The 21,590-nt window shown below is 43.6% G+C and overlaps 1 protein-coding gene across 1 annotated transcript in view; it reads left to right on the top strand.

Annotated features, from left to right (window-relative positions):
• Nucleotides 1–21,590, top strand: part of NNT (nicotinamide nucleotide transhydrogenase) — a 202,394-nt gene that overhangs the window by 147,955 nt on the left and 32,849 nt on the right. The window contains exons 18-19 of the mRNA XM_068249595.1: nucleotides 5,953–6,112; nucleotides 9,423–9,504. Coding sequence (XP_068105696.1) covers nucleotides 5,953–6,112; nucleotides 9,423–9,504 — 242 coding nt within the window. The remainder of the gene's footprint in view (nucleotides 1–5,952; nucleotides 6,113–9,422; nucleotides 9,505–21,590) is intronic.

Below are 21,590 nucleotides of genomic sequence, written 5' to 3'. Positions count from 1 at the left end.
CCTGAATTACGTGATTCGGGTGGCTTCATGGTAGCTCCGCCCCTGGCCATCTGGACTAAAGAGGCTGAGACTAAAGAGGACTGAATAGTAAGTGCAGCAGAGCACTGCAATATTTACCTGGTCCAGCGCTGTGATGGGTCGTCTCTTCTTCCCAGCAGCCCTATGCTGCATACCCTGCTCTCGTTGCTTGTCACTTTATCCGGAGCCAGAGGATGGCAACTGTTAGCTCAATTTCAGCGGAGGCAGCTACAAGATGACTTAGCAGAATAATCTGCAACCCAGGTTAAAGTTCTCCCCCAATCCAAGTGAATACCCTCTCTTCCAGCTGGGAGATACAGAACCACAAACACTTAAATTGGTGGAACAGCATCTGAAATCTTTATTTACAGGTCAATCTTATATACACCCTGATGTTAAGGAAAAACCAGATTAGACCGGAGTGCACATAGAAAATATTTGAAACAATAGCATAGACATGGTACAGACAGCAGAGACAATAGGATTTGTTATTCTGTAAACAACTGGCAGAGGTAGACTTTGTTACATGTGTTAATTTCTCAATAGACCAGGTTTTTTAACAACAATGCATGAATAGGTCTGAGTCTTCAGATCTCTGTCACAGTGGCTTGTATGGTAATATACCAACTGGGTATTGAAATACAGGTTTTGTATTCAGGTGCCTGGAACTTCTAGAGTGTTAATTATTAATGTATCTGTAAAGCACTGTCTGGAGGAATGTGCTGCTGACTAGTTGAAGCAATGATGTCATTGCCAAGAAATTGTGATGTGCTGTATATATTTTAATATCGGGGTGATTTAAGCAGCACATTATTACAACCTTTCAACCCAACCTTTGATCCCAACCTTTTCTAAAGGAAAGGGCGGGATCACTTAGATACTATGCACAGCTCTATGTATGTTAGAGATCAATGAGTTAGTGTTGTCATTGGTACACAAATACAATATACAGTTTAAAGGGTTACACAACTACACGATGAATTAACAGTAGTTAGCTTTGCTAGTATATCATCCTAATCTAGCCCTGCATAACTTAATGGAAAACTGAATGTGGTAAACTGTAACAGGTTGCCTAAAGCCACACCTCACCCATAAGGTTAGAACTCCTTAATGCATTTTGGAAACAAAAATGATCCTCGAGTGGGTCCAGGAAATGTCAGTTCATTATTGCAGAGTAGAATATTGTTCATTTGAAGGGTGAAGGAGGACGGTGAATTCATCACCACAAGCCCTCATGATGAATGCAGATGTTTTTCTGCCAAGCTCTCACTGTCTCGGGGCAAACAGACAGTGGCGGCTGAGAGCTGGCCGTGTAATCACCGTGGCTACACCCAGTGCCTTTTTGTTAGCAGTTTCATTGTATGGCATTGGGCACCCACAAAAGAAATGGAAACAGATTTATAACAAGGATGTAGCAATTGCAGCCAGGTTGTAGAAGGCAGGGAAGGGCAGACTCAACTTCTCATCCCAGTTGAGAAACCTCACAGTTGCAACAGCAGAGGCGGAGTTCTTCCCAAAGGATGACACAAAAGAAAGGCTTGAAGCAGCCATCACCAACACAGGAGGAGGGCAGGTGCAGGAAGGGCTCATCCTTACAGCAGAGGGTCATCCTTCTAGGGCTGCATCAGTGCAGGAGAATCATATCAGATGATCTCCAAAGTATTCCATAATCAGGTGATATCACAGGCAGGTCTCCAAGTGAACAGGTAATAAAGAACACTTGTGCAGGCAAATTAGTAAAGATGAATCAGACAAGAGTTCAAGGTTTGTCAAACTGCATGAGCCAAGTAATTGATAGCTCAGTCTCAATCAAAGCAGTTATGTAGAGGTCCTCAATGGTAATAAGAAGTTAAACAGCTTAGTGGGTGTGTGCAACCTATTTACCACATGCGTAGCTATGTAACAATATTTTTGACAAAGGTTACTCTCTCTATTCAAATTTCTTTTACTAACATCATACTGTCTGTAAATCCTAGTACTATAGAGTTCTGACACTTAAACACATTTCTCTGACCTTGCTTTATACAGCACAGTATCAATACAAACAGACATATGGAGACAATTACAATCAAATCAACCAATAAGTATTTTACATGACATATTTGTCTCCACCCTCTCCAGGCATGTTAGAACACTGATGTGGGCCGGGTTATGAGGCTGTGTGATTCAGCCACTTGCAGGTTTAGTTGGCCCCCCATCTCACCCTGTGCACAGTAGGTGGTACAGGGGGTCAACGTCTGCTGTTCAAAACCCTCCCCAAATGCACCAACACCAGGGTTTGTTTCCCACACCCCTCAGATTGTAACCAGAGACAGACCAGAAACCAACAAAGAAATTGCTGTAAAAGCATTTGTTAGAATTTTACACAGTTACAAGTGAAAAAATATAAGTATGTCACTTTGCTTAAGGGACTCATCACCATTAATATTATACACGTACCCAAACATTCACACAATTGTTTGCATTATTCTTGGCAATATGAACAGAAAACCTGGCATGAGCATAACTTCTAGTAATTTGAGCAAGATGATTTTGGACACAATCTCTACATTACATTCATATCGGCATGAGTGCAAGCTCAAGTTAAAATGATTACATTTCATTCACAGCAACTTAATTCCTACTGGAAGATTTACAAACCTAATTCACCCATTGACAGCAAAACTGTTGTGTGCTTTGAATTCTCAGGTATATGCAAAAATACCTGACAAAAAAAAAACCCACATGAAAAACAAAAAACTTCAGATGGAACATGCCTTTCCGTATGTTAATTTTTTATAACCAACTTTAAATTACAAATTTTAAGACATGTTACATCTGGTTCACCCGAAATAAATTGTTTCCTTTGCAAAACACTAAATTCAAAACATCACAATGGCCAGCAACTTTGTGCATGGGTCATTCATTATATGAGGTGAAAACCAATTACACATTCAATCTCACCTGCCTTGCCTCAAGACAATTTACAAACCCTCTCCTATAGTAGACAAAGAAAGACAACACATGCACATTTACATAACCACAGTCCGCATACCTTAGACTCCAACAATAATTTAGCTTTTGACTTTTCTGACTGTAGAAAAAAACGATCAATTAAATTAAGAGGTTTATTCCTAACTCTAAAAAAAATATTTGGATACTCTCTGTGCACAGACACATACACAAACAGACAAACAACAAATAGCTGGGATCTCCTCTCGTTTCTGTTTCCTGACACTCTCCTCATTGCCCCCAGTCTTTTCAGGGAAGAGGAAAGAAAAAAAACAAAAGCATTAACACAAGTCTCTCCCAATACATGGAGGGAGGGGGTAGAAACCTGCAACAACTCTGAGCAGATGTCCAGAGATGCATATTTAAAGTACAACCTAGCTGAAAAAGTGCAACCAGTCATACACAAGCAATTTAAATCACAGTTACACAGAAACTACAGTGAGAGGAGATAGACAAACACATTTATAGTAATTAGAAGAAAAGGCTCAGAAACATCTAGTAGCCAGGCCAGAACATTTTGGAGGGACTGATAAAAAAAGTTATCCTGCGGCCGCAATGCCCATTCAAAATGTCCTGGTCCAGAGAGACACCTGCAACTGCTGAGTGTCTCCGAGAAAAAAAATGAAACTCCTAAATAGAGTTAGTCAGAAATAAGATTCAAAGCAAATTGTGGAACATGATTCTTTCTAAAACTTACAAATCTATATATCCGCATTAAACAGCATCACAGAATATGATACATCATCTTATATAACTAAAATTCACTTAAGCGACTATACAACAATATACAAGGTTTAGAGAGAATATTCACTTAGACACACAGTACTGCTTTCTTAATTGGGGCATCAGACCCGCTATTTACTTTAGGAATATCAGATTCCTGGGAGAGGCGCTACAGAAGCACTTTCCCTCCGGGTTCTATTAATCCGCTCTGACAGTATAGGGTGGTAATCAAAAAATAGAATTACTCACCCGATACTGTATATGGCGGATCCAACTTCTCGACACCAAACTGTTAGCTCAATTTCAGCGGAGGCAGCTACAAGATGACTTAGCAGAATAATCTGCAACCCAGGTTAAAGTTCTCCCCCAATCCAAGTGAATACCCTCTCTTCCAGCTGGGAGATACAGAACCACAAACACTTAAATTGGTGGAACAGCATCTGAAATCTTTATTTACAGGTCAATCTTATATACACCCTGATGTTAAGGAAAAACCAGATTAGACCGGAGTGCACATAGAAAATATTTGAAACAATAGCATAGACATGGTACAGACAGCAGAGACAATAGGATTTGTTATTCTGTAAACAACTGGCAGAGGTAGACTTTGTTACATGTGTTAATTTCTCAATAGACCAGGTTTTTTTAACAACAATGCATGAATAGGTCTGAGTCTTCAGATCTCTGTCACAGTGGCTTGTATGGTAATATACCAACTGGGTATTGAAATACAGGTTTTGTATTCAGGTGCCTGGAACTTCTAGAGTGTTAATTATTAATGTATCTGTAAAGCACTGTCTGGAGGAATGTGCTGCTGACTAGTTGAAGCAATGATGTCATTGCCAAGAAATTGTGATGTGCTGTATATATTTTAATATCGGGGTGATTTAAGCAGCACATTATTACAACCTTTCAGCAACATAGAGTGAGTGGTTAGCAGGAAGAAGTGGAGACCGGATACGGCACTGGAGCAAGTAACTGCTATACTTACTCTGCAGGCGGAAGGTGTGTGTGGGAGGGGACAAGCTGGGGGGGGGTTGTTGTTACACCCCTGCCGTCTCCGCTTGCACCTCTGACCCGTAGTCTGTAGGTTTTGGTGCGTCATATCAATTGTAATGTATGGAGTGCTTTAGAGCAGTGCTTCTCAACATTTTATTGGTATGTACCCCTTTTGAAACCCTGTACTCACCAAGTACCCCCTAGCATAGTAAACATTATCACAAGTACCCCTTGACAAATATATATTGATTCGTAGTACATGACAATTGGTTCTAAACAATTTACAAACATTTAATATGACTTTTAATTAGCTAAAATACTAATTTGGCTTTGTTTAAATAAGATTTATTATTTTCTAAAACTCTAAATTTGTTAATCTTGGTTATGTATATTAAGCCTGAGTACCCCCTGGAACCATCAGACGTACCCCCTGGGGTACGCGTACCACATGTTGAGAACCTAGGCTTTAGAGGACCCAGTTTTAATCTCACACTGGAGCCCCTAGCTATGCATTGGGATGGAAGGCTGCAGTTATTTCCGATGGGTCAGTCACATTGATTCATTCGGTTCTTGTCTTTTGTGGAAAACTCCTGCTGCATGCATTGTCTTCTAGAAAGTCGAGTGCATTGTCATTTATTTGATGAATGACTCTAGTTTGCTCTAGACTAGCCACAAACCCTGCAACCGAAACAGGAGCATTGCAGTAAATGCAACATATGTCATGTGAACGCAGCCTTACCCAATTCTGCCTGTATAAACGCCTATGTGTGAGTGTTAAAACTCTTCTGCATAGATGGATCCATCTTTCTAGTTCACTGGTATCTAAAAGTGCACCTGAACTCTTGCACAGGACAGAAGGAAAACAAAGAGAAATGCACCCTGTATATATTTAGAGAGTTTAGCCTGTTCCCCCTCATCTGTGTCTAATCACAAGTTGTAATTTGATCTCTTCAGCTGTGTCAGCTCAGGAATCTCCTCTGCCAGTTAGAGCTGTTCATTTGTAAACACAGGATGTTAACCCTATGTCTGCTTCCATGAGAGCAGGAAGTAGATACACTGCAGATTTTTTGCAGGATTTGTACCAGCTGTAACAGAAATGTTTATTATGCTGTTGCGTATCTTTTAGAGCAGAGAGGGAGTTCGGAGTTCAGGTCCGCTTTAATAGAACGCTTTCCCCCATTACTTGGCTTGGCAGTTTATTTGCTCTCTGTTTTTCCTTAGGCCATGAACCGATCCCTGGCCAATGTGATTCTGGGTGGTTACGGAACAACATCCACTGCTGGAGGCAAACCTATGGAGATTACTGGCACCCACACTGAAATCAACCTGGAAGGTGCTGTGGAAATGATAAGGGAGGCCAACAACATCATCATCACTCCAGGTATGGGCAGCTGACAGAATACATGTGTGTGTGGAGTTAGTCCTGAACCAGGGTGTGCTATCTTCTCCAGGTAATGGAGCATGTTTCAGTGCTATGGTTCGCGCCACAGGCATCTGCTCGATACACGTTAGCAGGGCCAGTCCTAGACTTTTTGCTGCCTGAGGCAAACTTGTGAGGCTGTGCAACACTGGCTGGCTGGCTGTGAGTCTGTGACAAACAAACTGCTCACCCCTCAGCCAGTCAGCTGTCCCCCATTCCTTCTCAGTTAGGACAGCAGTGCCACCTCCTCCCTTCTGCTGTGCAAGTCAAATGAAACACTGCTGCTCTCCTGCCTCCTCCTCACTCACCAGGGCTGTGGAGTCGGGACAAAAATCTTCCGACTCCTCAGTTTATGAAATTCCGACTCCGGGTACCCAAAATGGCTCCGACTCCTCGACTCCGACTCCTTAGCCTAATACTTAACAGGGCTGTGGATTTTGTACAAAAATCATCCGACTCCGACACCTCAGTTTATGAAATCAACGACTCCGACTCCGGGTGCCCAAAGTTGCCCCAAATTCGACTCTCCAACTCCGACTCCACAGCCCTGTCACTCACTATCAGGCTCCTCACACAGCACAACAAGCTGCTTTTCCCCAATGATAACCTATTCACCTCGCTGGATCTCCTCTCGCTTGTCCTACTCTGACTGCATGCTATAAGTGTAAACAAACAGTACAAGCCCCTGTAATCTCTGTCTGATGCACGTGGTTCACCTTGCTTTATGAGAGGACTGCTCTGCATGTTAGATAGTGGTGAGATGTACAGACCACGATACAGCCGCCACTTTTCCCTCTTTCCAGTCAGCACTGCTCAGACATGACTCCTCAACCTAGTTCAGCTCATAGCAATACATATGTGGAGTGGGGAGGAGCTGCAGACATTATTTCAGGTAAAAACTACAGCACCTAGACCAGGCATGTCCAAAGTCCGGCCAGGAGGCCAAATGCAGTCCACGAGCTATTTCTGGTGGCCCCCCAAAGCTCTCGCAAGCCGTAGATACTTTTAGCCATAGATGCTGAACAAGCATGCAGATCAGATGTTTGATTGTTTTAGCTGCATGCTTGTTTCAGGTTTGTGATTCAGACGCTAATTGTGCATAACAGATGAGCAGAACAGTCAGGCAACTGGTATTGTTAAAGTGGAAATAAATATGGCAGCTTCCATATGCTTCTCAGGTCAGTTTTCCTTTTGCTCATATTGGTGCTGCAAGTCCCATTTGTCACTATTTAATCACACCTGCCTGTTTCCCACTTGGCATAGTCATTCATGATGTGTGAGTATCAGTTCTTGCAGCGCACTGTTATAGGCTCCTTGTTGGACTGGGTTTACATGCTGGAAGTGAACAGCTGGGCCTCATGTGGGAGAAAGCCTTTTATTTGGCTGGCTGGCCTTTTCCTCAGACCTGTGGTGCTGCGTGTGCTGATAATATGACAGGCCGTGCATGAATCCTGTACTCTATACCGCAAATATTCATGCTAGAATAGCATTCTAATCTGATTTAAAGAGTGGTGTATGTTGATTTGCAGGTGGCGCACTTCAATGCTAATGGTCAGGACAAGCACTGTTATAGCCACAGATCAATGCAAAAATGTTCTCTTATCTTCATAAAGCAGCTCAACCATGGTACTTCTTACTAGCTAGCCAACAATCTTTATTGCTTTATGTGTGATACACGGATGCTATCAATTAAAGGGCGCGGCAAAGTTAATATACCGCTGAGTGGCCAAAAAATTAGACACCCCTTATTTGAAAGTAAACCAGTCCAACAGTGACGTAGAGTGACATAACAACGCAGAACTGCTTATATAAGGAGCGCTCCGCTTCGGATGAAAAATGTAAGTGATTTTGAACGACGACTTAGTATTTTCTCACCCAACAGTATCTCGGGGGTTTAGAGATTGGCAGTTGAGAAAAAACTTCAAGCGCTGAGGACTATTCTGGTCGAAAAAAAAAAACTGGTGAATGAGAGAAGTGAAAGGCGAGTAGCACGCATCCACTGCAAAAGAAGTGCAACAACACAACAGATCACAGCTGAATTCAATGCTGGTGCATCACAAATCCTATCCCAACGTACAAGACAGACTTTGCAAAGGATGGGCTTTAGCAGCAGGAGACCAACAAGAGTCCCTTTGGTATCAGAAAAGTAGAAAAAGACACCTGTTGTGTGCCCTTGCCCACATGCTCAATCGGATTCAAATTGGTTTGAGGAACATCAGAGTTTAACCTGCTTTTATGGCCAGCCCAGTCCCCTGACCTCAATCCTATTGAGCAATTGTGGGGCGAAGTCGAAATATCACTTCAAAGCTTGGAAATGCCACCATCCAGTCTGACCCAACTTAGAGCTACCATTATGGCCGCATGGGCCAACATTCCTCAGCAACGGTATCAGCATCTTGTTGAGTCCATATCAAGAAGAATATTGGCTGTGATCAGAGCTAAAGGTGGACTAACTGGCTATTAGAGGGTATCTCTAATTTTTTGGCCACTCAGTGTATAATTAATCGCTAAATTGTGAAGTAGTTTGCGGTTGCTTGAAGTTTCACTTGTACTTTATAATTAGGATCACTGCACTCGTACAAACTTCATACAATAAGAGTTCCATATGGTACTAGTCTGTAAGGAGGAGTTGTCCACAGTCCTGAAACTTGGGCTTTCTCCGTGTAGCTCCTGTGTGTTAACTTCACCTCCACAGGTCAAACTCAAATAAACAAAAGGCTGTATACAGAGTAGTAACGCAAGGGTAGCTACAACGACTATCCTGTCAGTGTTTCACACTTTGGCCTTCAGCATTACAGCAGAACTACCAGTGCCGAGGTATGACCTCCTGTGTTCCCGCACTTACCCTGGTGACCTCTGTTATCCGAGGTAGATTGATGCAGACATACAGTATATTGATTCTAGGGTAAGTGGTATGAGGAACAACTGGTTGAAACATTGGTTGTGCACTTGCTGTAGCATACACACCCTGGACAACCTAGATATATTTTGAAGATCTTACATTGTAGAGGTGGTTTATGGGGCCACAATTGCATGTCTTCTATTTCTCTAACCTTTTAGAAACCTTTACTTTGGTCTGATATGACAGGGGTGAGACCTGTAAACTTTCGGTGCCTTCCTCCTTTGTAACTAGGGTCTTCCTGTTTTATCCAGTTTTGTCTGTGTGAGATCTCTGCCATACATGCATCCCAAAGCTTGACTTGTTTTTCTGTTGTGTGAATTTTATCCAGACTTTGCCTTTGACCTCATTTGTCTTATCAATCTTTTTCAGGTTACGGACTGTGTGCTGCTAAAGCCCAGTACCCCATTGCAGACTTGGTGAAGATGCTAAAAGAGCAGGGCAAGCATGTCAGGTGAGTGGCCATTCCCAGCACAGCAGCAGAATGGTGCTACACAATGCTCTCTGGAAGGAGTTTTCCTCAGGAAAAAGCGCTATATTTTAAAGTGTTTCCCGAGCTGAAGCTTAGGTACAAAAACCGATACCTAGAAAGGGAAGCCTCTGGATCCTAATGAGTCTTCCCTCGCTCTCCTCCGGTCTGCCATTGTTGAGCGCAGACCCCCAGAAGATTGCAATAAGGGTTTGTCGGCAATCTCATTGAGCCCAGAATCCCCTTCTGGCAACAGGGGCCGCTGTACTGCACCTGCGCGAGTACACATGAATGGCTCCTTGCTACTGTGCAGGTGTGGCCATTTTGCCCCTTCATGAGTACGCATGAATGGCTCTGTGCTATTGGGCTGGTGTGGCCATACTACACCTGCGCAAGTAGTCATGAACGGCTACTGTGCAGGCGTTGCCATATTGCACCTGCGCGAGTACATATGAACGGCTCCATGCTACTGCACAGGTGTGGCCATATTGCATCTTCACGAGTACGCATGAATGCCTCCGTGCTACTGCGCAGGTGTGGCCGTACTGTGCCTGCACGAGTACACATGAACGGCTCCTTGCTACTGCGCAGGTGTGGCCATACTGCACCTGCACGAGTACGCATGAACGCCTCCGTGCCACTGCCCGGGCACACTGTTCATGCGTGGTTGCAGCCCAGCCATACTCATGACAAAAGAGGAGCACAGCACTGATAAAGTGGGTCCCAGTGAGCCATGGAGGACAGCGAGGAAAGCCTCATTAGGATCCAGAGGCTTCCCTCTCCTTGGATAGGTATCTGGTTCTAAACCTGCGTTGAGGCTCGGGCTTTCTTTAATAAGTTGTTTGAAGTGGACATACCTGTGTTTTGCTCTGGTATTTTCCCAGATCAGTGCTCTGCAGCTCTCAATGGTCTCTCTGTTATTATTATTTTACTATTATTATTTGGTATCTACATAGTGCTGATATCTTCCGGAGATCTTTACATATAGTGTTTACATATAGCGGCTGGATAGTGCCTCTGACACATGGGACCAGGGTTCCAATCTCGGCTCTGCCTGTTCAGTAAGCCAGCACCTATTCAGTAGAAGACCTTGGGCAAGACTCCCTAACACTGCTACTGCCTATAGAGCCCGTCCTAGTGGCTGCAGCTCTGGCTCTTTGAGTCTGCCAGGAGAAAAGCGCGATATAAATGTTCTGTGTCTTGTCTTTTGTAGTTTCCAGATAAAGCAGGCACACCATCAAAGTCTGGGTGCTTAGTGAGGGGACTATGGCAAAGTCACGTCCAATAGCAATCATAAACACAGTTTGCCAGCATACCAAAATATGATTTCAAATACCCCGGACTTTTATTGTGCCATTATAACTGCCCATCAGAGGGGCTCATAATCTAATCCCTAAATCCTATGTCCATTGTAGTTTAGGAGGAAGCCATTTCACTTAATCTGTATGTTTTGGGGATTTGGGAGGAAACTGGAGTGACCGGGAAAAACCCATGCAGACATGAGGAGAATACATAAACTCTGTAAAAATAGTGCCTTGGCTGGGATTCAAACCAGGGACCCAGCACTGCAAGGCTGGAGCGCTACCACTACGCCATTGTGCTTCTGTCTCTTGTATGGCTATAGTAGTAAGTGGAGAGTGCACATTATCTGCTCAGTGGCTAAAGCAGGTGCTCAGGTCGTGGCCATTAGATCAACCAAGGCATATAGGGTAAGTATAAACGGGCACTTGCTACAAGTTCAAACAATCTTTATTGCTACTATCAATCCATAATCTGACGTTTCGAGGCGACCCCCGGGTGTATCTATTTTGCTATTGTACTCTTTGATAAAGAGGCACTAAGTTGCCTCAAAACATCTGATTATGAATTGCTAGCAGCAATAAAGATTGCTTGAACTTGTATGGTGTGCCGGTCAATACTTACCCTCTCTTGTATGGCTAACTGAAATAATTATTACTAACTGCATACGCAGAGCCATCATACCCCATGTAGGATCCCACCTCCCCGTGAAACAGACAAATCCCATTGCAGTAAACCGGTTTATCTGTAGACGTGAAAAGAGATGCAGTGAGATTTTTGTGCAGAAGAACAGCTACCTTTTTATACGGCCTTTTTTGGGAACCGTTGTTTCTCTGCACATGACAATCCTCCTTTCTCCATTTAGAGACTGCCACCAGTAAAAAAAGACAGAGCCTGTAATGACAGGCTGTGTCTTAATGCTGCAGTATCAGAGGGGTCCCAGGGTGAAATAGTTGTCTGATTCAGCATAATCTGGGCTCAGGTGAGCTCCGACCCCTTGCGGCCATGTTTCTGAATTCTGACAAAGCTCTTTGGTAATCTCTGCCTGCTTTGCCATGGCCTACCCCCAGCTTAGCAGCCACCAATTAAGTTGTGGCGGCAGAACAGGTGGTGGGACACGGCAGCGCAGATTGGGGTGGCCAGAACATCGGCAGAAATTTTGGGGGAAGAATGGAGTGATCGCCAGCCTGCATACTTTGGATCAGGTAAGTATTTAACCCTGTGACACCCCCCCCCCCCCTCATTTCCCAGTCCTGTAACATTAAAACAGATCCCCGTAACCTCCCAGCAGCACCTAGCGCTGCCATTCTTCTCATACATAGGCTGCAATACCATGCCTCGCTCTGTACATGTGCGCATCAGCCTCCAGTCCACCAGAAATAAGATTTTGTTTTCCCTCCCTGCCTAGTGGAGAAAGTTACAGCTGTGAAAGGCTGTAGTGTAAATTGCTTACTTGTAGCTGAAGTTTTCTTGGAAGCAGAAAATAAAACCCTCCTATAATTGCAACCAAGCGCACTTTCCTTTCTCTCTCTTTAGTCTTAATGAACGGATCTGCCTGAGAAGCTTCCATTTAATCAGTTTTATTATATTTATTACTAGAAAGTCAATTTGTCTCCACATATTCTACATCCTGATGTTGTTGAATAGCCAGATGTGAATGTTTACATTTCCTGTAACTGAAGGCAGTTGTGCACCATCAACACTAGCTTTCCCGTACCACCTGTGCCTTAAGACTCTGCCTAAAGCTTGCCACACACAAACCATCTTGACTGTTCAATCCTGTCCAATTTTACCAAAGCCATGTAGTAAAAAAAAAAAGTTAACACTGATTTTACTTTAAGTAGATGCATCAGGTGAAAATACACGAACTGTTGACCTTTTCCTATCTCCCTCTGCTCTCAGAAGTTGTATTGTGCTAGGAAATGTTTTATGGCTGTAATTTGCTTATCAGTAATGTGTACTATATTCCACCAAGGTACCAACAAGACAGAAGCAGTCACTTCCATACAGGGCAGTTTCTAGGCTAAATTGCACCTAGGGCAAAGTGAGCACGGAAAGCCGACTCCTCCATGGGCGGCACGCACTGACAGCCTGCAGTACCGCTACAGGACATCAGGCGTCATCACGCGGTGGTGACGTAATGATGACTTGATGTCAGACGCAGGCAGCCTAGGAGGTGTCAAGGAAGGTGGTCGCGCTGGTACTCTTCTTCCATTTGGCTGCACCGCGCGTCACCGTCTCCCTAGCGGTTCTGTCCTTCTGCCTGCGCCCCCCTTCTTCTACTTGCTCATCTGTGCGGTCACCCTGCCTGCACTGCCCAAGAAAAGGCCCTTCTTCCATACCTAAAAAATTACACTTTCATGCAGCAAAATAAAGCAAGTAAAACAGCCTGGTTAGTAATATGTTTGGTACTGTACATACACATGTTCATCTCGAGTACACTTTAAGCCACCTACACACCAAAAGATAGAATAGTGTGAAATGACCAAAAAGGTCTTGAGCGTTTGGATGTGAACGACTACAGAAGACTGAAACAGAAATGCCAAATGATTGTTCACCGATAGGATCGTTGAACAATGCAGGATGTAGGGTAAAGTGCCTTAGAGTTCACAGACAGATCGTTAAAAAAAAAAAAAGTCACTGTACAGGCTGCTGACAATGAATGATTATCTGCCAAAGTGATCTGTCATGCCGGCCGTTCGGAGTGCCCGAGCACCATAATGAATCGTACATTTGTCATTCACTAAAGACGCTGTTTGCTCTTTTTTTAAATGTGGTCTGAAGAGGAGTCGTTCATTGTTCGTTTCTAGCTTTTTTTTTTTTTTTCCTCCTAGTGCATACATGTCAAACTCCGGCCCGCGGGCCAAATCTGGCCCTTCGAGCCACTCAATTTGGCCCTCAAGTGTTTACCCCACTTTGCATTATGATTGGCCCTCTCTAGACCAACAGGGAAGCTATATCGGAGGCGAATCCCTAGAACACCAAGGAAGCCTTAGGGGGGGGAAGTGGGGGAAAAGCACTAAACACTAGGGAACGTTATAGGGGAGGGAGGACCACTAGACACCAGGGAACTGTATAGGGCTTGGAGGGGGGCCATTAGACACCTGCGTACTTAATAAAGGTAGTAATGTGGCCAGTAGAGATTAGGGTTGGTCCACGACTAGGTCCCAGTGTACAATTTCGGCCCACACCCCTGTCCTAATGTGTAGGAGGCTTTTAAGTCATTGAAATGTACATGAACAAAACTTTCTTGAATTGCGGAAGTGCTGCAATTTCACAGCGATTCCCACAAGGAACACGATTTGGATCTGCAGCCACTGCATGCAATCACCCCGGGATTGCTGCCAAAATGCTGCATGCAGCGATTTGTTAAGTGGAACCAACCCCATAGGGTTCCACTGCTGCAGCTCTTTGCCATTCAAGGCCGATCAGCAAGCGATGCAGAATTGCTCCCAGCAGGGCCCTGGCTTTAGACTCTGCTAGCCTCCTAGATCTCAGGGTTGACTCACACATAGCTACCAACTGTCCCTCTTCTGGAGGGACAGGTCCTCTTTGGGCACCTCTGTCCCTCTTTCTTCCTCATTTGGCCCTACTGCTGGTAGGTGATGTCAGTGCAAAGAGATGCTGCTTGGGAGGTATGCCCACATCAATTACCAGGAACTTTCATGGGCTACAGTGGTTGACTGAGGGGGCACAGTTCACTGAAGTTTTGCCTTAATTTACGTTTTAAAAATTGTAGCCCCAAATTCATTTCTTATTTTTCTTTACACCTAAAAGTTTACTTTGATGACACAGTATGGCCTTATAACAGTTTAATACGCTAGAGAGTGAGAAGAATGGTTCGGTGTATGAATTGTGATTGCTGCAGGTTACCACTTCCTCATGTTGTACTTGTTAAGTGTGAGCTGAGAGACCGTGAAGGCATTGCTTTACCACAGCTCTCTGCCCTGCTCAGCCTCGGCTGTGGAAACCAGTGACACGTGTGTTTTGCTTGGCTCTCCTCTCTGGAGACACTTGTTAGTAATGCTGTGCCACACATTTAATGTTTCCTGGAAGTTATCCTCCGTCATTTGCACTTCCCATCCAATTCCTCAGAGGTCCAGCCTTGACCATCTGCTTGTCTCACGCCGCTTGCTAGTGACAGGAAACATTTGTAGGCCTGGCAGCACAAGCTGGATGTATACACAGCTTCACACAGGCTGATTTACAAGAACTGCTGCTTTAGGACAGCTGACTTGTTGCTCTGCCCAACTCCTGCAGTGTTACTTCACTTTTACTAGTTGCTGTTTTTTTTAGGCCGGTTTTACACCTGGCCATTGCAGTGTGGTGCTACATCTCAGAAAACGTAATTCATATGACACTGCGGCAGAGTGTGGCGCCAGTGTCATATACATAGCGACGCCTGTACAGGAAGTGCTGGGACTCCTGGGTCTCTCCCTTGTATTGCTGTTATTGCGCACATGCGCACTGTCATCACCAACATATTTAAAATGTATGCGTCACCCATTACTTTCGCCCCAGAAATCCAATTAGTAAAGCGCTGTTGACTTTGCGGTGGGTCAACGGCCGATAAGGAACTTGTGATGTGGTAAGTGTGCCAGGCCCATTGCCTTGCATTGTCATTGCGTTAACCTGCGGTAAAATGCAATGCACATTTACAAGGCAAGTGTCAAAGGGGCCTGAAAGAGAACCTGAAGCGAGCATATGGAGGCTGCCATGTTTATTTCCTTTTAAACAATGCCAGTTGTCTGGCAGTCCTGCTGATCTTTTTTGGCTGCAGTAGTGTCTGAGTCACACACCTGAAACAAGCATGCAGCTAATCTTGTCAGATTTCTGTCAGAAATGTCCGATTTGTATGCTTATTCAGGGGCTTTGGCTAAAAGTATTGGAGGCAGAAGATTAGCAGGCCAGCAGTTAAAATTGTTCAAAATTGGACCAATCAATTTAAACATGGTGGCGCTGAAATGGTCCATTATTAAGCTGCATGTATTTGTATAAAAAAATTACATAATTCTGCATGGACTCGGAAATATTTCCATCTCATTTGATCATCCCTATTCCCCACCTCTCATGTCCCGCCCCATTGCACAATGACCTCCCAACTCGTCCAATCAGACCTTCTATTGAAAAAGATGATTGAAAGCCAATCAGTTGGATATGTTTTTGGTCAATAAACATGTGACAGATCATATGAATGTGAAGGAATCAGACAGAAAAAAATGAATACGTGTATGGTGAGGTTTAGCAACTTGCTGTATGGAAAGAGGGCTTTGATCTTGAGACCTAAGCCACAGGCATTTGGTGCCATCATCTCTCTCAGAGCAATGGCTAGGTGGGTTCACATCAGAGGACTCTTTGGTGAAACCTAGAGCCAAACCCACAGCTTTTTCATTAAAGAGACTCTGTAACAAAATGTTGAGCCTTATTTCTTCTATTCTATAAGTTCCTATACCTGTTCTAGTGTACAAGATACAGAGGCGCCAAAAGAATAAAAGGTAATTAAATGAACTTAAAAAACCAACTGGTTAAACAGAGGAGGCAGCGGTGGTCTTACCCCCTCCAAACAGACACAGGCAAGGACTGCGATTCAGACAGTCAACAATTTATTCGGAACTCCAAAAAACAATGCAACGCGTTTCACGGGCCATACATCCCGCTTCCTCAGGCAAAATACAGTAGGAGTCACAGCTGCAGAAAATACACAAACAGACAACCAGAGGCATAAAATCGTCAAAGTGCTGATATGAATACGTAAATTTACATTTTGCATTACATTTTAGTGACAAGTTGTGCGCGGGTTATAAATATTAGTTTCAGACTGATAGTAGTCTCATAGGTATGCTTGACAGCTATAGAATGGGTAGGGGGAATGTTAAAGGTGCATTGTGCTAAACAGAGTAAGACCAATGATAAATACAAACAAATATGCAAATACATAAAGTAAAAAATTGGCTGGGTTTGCTGCCGGTTGTTGTGGACATCATACAGAACAACAGTGAATAGTGGGTGAAATTGGGAGAAAGGGTTGACATGGTCTAGAGGAGGAGGAGGAACAGAGGGTGTTGGAATGGCTAAAAAACAGGTGGGGTGTTTTAGGCAGCAAGTAAACAAGAGTATAAGGAGAAGGCAGACTTACCATCTGTATTATATCAGCGAGCTCGGCGCCTCTGTAATGCCAGAGGACACCTGAGTTCATTAAGTAGCATGGATCAGTATGAGGAATGTGAGAGTACTTCCGGGCGGAAGTGTGTCATAGAGGGGCGGGGCCATCATGTGTGTAAACTTTGTAAATTTTGTAAATAAAGTTGAAGAAGAAAAAAAAAAAAAAAAAAAAAAAAAAAGGAACGGCTAGAAAAATTAGTTTCGAACTGATGGAAGTCTCAAAGGTATGCTTGACCACTTTAGAATGGATAAGGGGGGGTGTAAAAAGTTGCATTGTACTGAATCAGAGTAAGACCAATGATAAATACAAACAAATATACAAGTATTCAACATAAAAATGGTAGAAAGACATGTAAAATGCATAAAATGTATAAAAATCAAAATAAAAGTTGTATATCATAAAATTAGAATAAACATATACATTATTAGAAGGATAAAAGAGAGGACTATTAAAAGACTGAACGGATTAGGTAAAGTGCTTAATGTATTTTTTCTAGTACTTCATTAAGACCCTCAGGAACCAAAGTCCTGAGGGTCTGTATCCAATACATTTCCAGTTTTTTTAGGGTAACAGAGGCCGCCGGGGCACTGTCGTTGATCTGATCAATGAGAGTGATGGTGAAGGTGTCAGGGGTGCCGTCGTGTGCGTGGTGAAAGTGACGTGAGACACTGTGCAAAGGGAAGTGTTTGAGGATATTCCTTTTGTGTTGTCCTATCCTACTACGGGCTTCTTGTGTGGTTCTGCCAATATACTGGAGACGGCAAGAACAGGAAATGAGATAGATGATAAATTTGGAATGGCATGAGATATGTTTTTTTATTTGGTATTGAGTACCTGTGGTGTGAGAACTAAAGCTGACTGTGTTGGTAATGAAAGGACAGGCTAAACAGCGGGTGTGGTTACAGGCCCAGGAGCCGGGGGGAAGTGTACTGGAAGAGGCTACCACAATCAACTACCTCGACCTTACTATTTCCATAGTTAACAACTCCATACAAACCAAAACATACTTCAAAACAGTAGACTCCAACAATTTCATTCATTTCAGCAGTTTTCACCACCGCTCTTGGACCCAGAATACCCCATATAGCCAGTTTAAAAGGATTTTTAGAAACTGTTCCGATATCAATGACTACAATTCTCAATCCGATATTCGTGCAAAAAAATTCTCTGAGAGAAAATACCCCAAGAAGCTGATCCGCGATGCACGGCATAAGGCCAAAATCCAACCATCCACTACAAAAACCATCTCCAATCCTACCACTGACAATAACTCTCAATCTAGATTCATCACAAAATACTGCAAAGAACACTCAATCATTAGATCTATTTTACATAATCGCTGGGAAATCCTGCTCCAGGACCCCTACCTTAAACCCCTATTACCTACCCGACCGCAAATCACCTATAGGAGAGCACCCAACCTCCGTGGCCTGTTAGCTCCCAGTAAACTTCGCAACCATCCTCCCCCCCCCTCCCCCTCCGCCTCTTCCAGTACACTTCCCCCCGGCTCCTGGGCCTGTAACCACACCCGCTGTTTAGCCTGTCCTTTCATTACCAACACAGTCAGCTTTAGTTCTCACACCACAGGTACTCAATACCAAATAAAAAAACATATCTCATGCCATTCCAAATTTATCATCTATCTCATTTCCTGTTCTTGCCGTCTCCAGTATATTGGCAGAACCACACAAGAAGCCCGTAGTAGGATAGGACAACACAAAAGGAATATCCTCAAACACTTCCCTTTGCACAGTGTCTCACGTCACTTTCACCACGCACACGACGGCACCCCTGACACCTTCACCATCACTCTCATTGATCAGATCAACGACAGTGCCCCGGCGGCCTCTGTTACCCTAAAAAAACTGGAAATGTATTGGATACAGACCCTCAGGACTTTGGTTCCTGAGGGTCTTAATGAAGTACTAGAAAAAATACATTAAGCACTTTACCTAATCCGTTCAGTCTTTTAATAGTCCTCTCTTTTATCCTTCTAATAATGTATATGTTTATTCTAATTTTATGATATACAACTTTTATTTTGATTTTTATACATTTTATGCATTTTACATGTCTTTCTACCATTTTTATGTTGAATACTTGTATATTTGTTTGTATTTATCATTGGTCTTACTCTGATTCAGTACAATGCAACTTTTTACACCCCCCCTTATCCATTCTAAAGTGGTCAAGCATACCTTTGAGACTTCCATCAGTTCGAAACTAATTTTTCTAGCCGTTCCTTCTTTTTTTTTTTTTTTTTTTTTTTCTTCTTCAACTTTATTTACAAAATTTACAAAGTTTACACACATGATGGCCCCGCCCCTCTATGACACACTTCCGCCCGGAAGTACTCTCACATTCCTCATACTGATCCATGCTACTTAATGAACTCAGGTGTCCTCTGGCATTACAGAGGCGCCGAGCTCGCTGATATAATACAGATGGTAAGTCTGCCTTCTCCTTATACTCTTGTTTACTTGCTGCCTAAAACACCCCACCTGTTTTTTAGCCATTCCAACACCCTCTGTTCCTCCTCCTCCTCTAGACCATGTCAACCCTTTCTCCCAATTTCACCCACTATTCACTGTTGTTCTGTATGATGTCCACAACAACCGGCAGCAAACCCAGCCAATTTTTTACTTTATGTATTTGCATATTTGTTTGTATTTATCATTGGTCTTACTCTGTTTAGCACAATGCACCTTTAACATTCCCCCTACCCATTATATAGCTGTCAAGCATACCTATGAGACTACTATCAGTCTGAAACTAATATTTATAACCCGCGCACAACTTGTCACTAAAATGTAATGCAAAATGTAAATTTACGTATTCATATCAGCACTTTGACGATTTTATGCCTCTGGTTGTCTGTTTGTGTATTTTCTGCAGCTGTGACTCCTACTGTATTTTGCCTGAGGAAGCGGGATGTATGGCCCGTGAAACGCGTTGCATTGTTTTTTGGGGTTCCGAATAAATTGTTGACTGTCTGAATCGCAGTCCTTGCCTGTGTCTGTTTGGAGGGGGTAAGACCACCGCTGCCTCCTCTGTTTAACCAGTTGGTTTTTTAAGTTCATTTAATTACCTTTTATTCTTTTGGCGCCTCTGTATCTTGTACACTACATTGAGTCCACCCTGGGTGGAGGGTTGTTACCCTATCTTCCTGTCTACAGTGAGCGACTTTTTATTCCTGAGTGGGGTCAGGATTGTTCTCCCCACCTGCCTATACAGTGGTTGCCTATTGGTAACCCTGGTTTGTGAGTATAATTTTAACTTCTCATTTATTTTGTTGTCCCCAAGACGAATTACACTATTGGGGCTCTTGGTGTCCCTCTGCTCTATACCTGTTCTAATGTGTGCTGTCTTACTGCAGCCTTTCCTAGTTGCACAGTGGCTGTATTATCTCTGTTATATGATCTAATCATCTTTCCTCTGTCTGGCTTTGTCGGGCTCAGGCAGTCAGACAGGAATGTGCTGTGCTGCTTGTGATTGGATAGAAGCTATACACACCCTCTCCAGGCCCCCTGCACACTCTGTATGACTCACACACTGAGCTACTCTCAGCCTATCACTTGCTATGTCTTTTGTTTGTAAACACTTCATAAAAATGTCAATTACAAACCAGGATTGCAGCAGGGAGTGGCAGAAACAGCACAGAGGGGCCCAGGAGAACATAATGAATAGAATGGTATGCTTTTTATTGTACAAATTTTAGAGTACAGATTCTCTTTAAGGGGACATCCCACCTCAATTTCTACTTCCCTCCTGTAAACCCACCACAACTCAAACTCCTGCTACTCCAAACGTACAGCAATGATGTCATGCTAAGGTTTCTGACTAGAGCTCTGCCAGCTTCATGTTATTGCAGCAAATGCCTGTCAGGGCTCCTAACCACCTTCTCCCATGCAGATCACAATTTCACAGTATATTATCCCTATCCTCACACAGAACCCAAAGTAAAGTCCCATACACATTACACACGCCAGTTTAAGCTCAACAGGGGAGGCCGATGATGTCTGCCTCAGCCAAGAACAGTTTCCTCCGATGCCCCTCTGTGTGCCAGGGAGCGAGCTTCCTGCTAGAACAATTCGGCAGAGCGCTGGCCACTCAGTGATGCTCCTTGTGCGCCACTCCACCTGCCTTGGCCCTTGACTGCCACATGAGGTTTGGATTCCCAATCCATGCTCGGTGACCGCCCTTGTATGGAGTATGTATTGCGCCAGCACTGCCTCAGGCACCAGAATAAGGTGCCTAAAAGGACAACTGTAGCAAGAGGGGTATGGAGGCTGCCATATTTATTTCCTTTTAAGCAATACCAGGTACCTGACTATCCTACTGATCCTCTGCCTCTAATACTTTTAGCCATGGACCCTGAACAATCATATGCAGATCAGGTTTTTCTGGCATTATTTGTTCGAGGGTTCGAGTCCCAATCCCTGCTGGGTGACAGTCCTTGTGTGGAGTATGTATTGCGTCAGCGCTGCCTGATTTGGGTTCTAAGATAAGCTGATATGAGTAAAAGACCTAACCCTAACCCCTACCTGGAGAGAACTAGTCTTAAGCCCCTCACCAGAGATACCTAACCTTAGCTTCCCCTACCTGATGC

The sequence above is a fragment of the Hyperolius riggenbachi genome, chromosome 1 (assembly GCF_040937935.1).
Source record: "Hyperolius riggenbachi isolate aHypRig1 chromosome 1, aHypRig1.pri, whole genome shotgun sequence".
Lineage (NCBI taxonomy): Eukaryota > Metazoa > Chordata > Amphibia > Anura > Hyperoliidae > Hyperolius > Hyperolius riggenbachi.
Note: the sequence above shows the minus strand (reverse complement) of the source record. Positions and strands in the feature narration are given on the sequence as shown.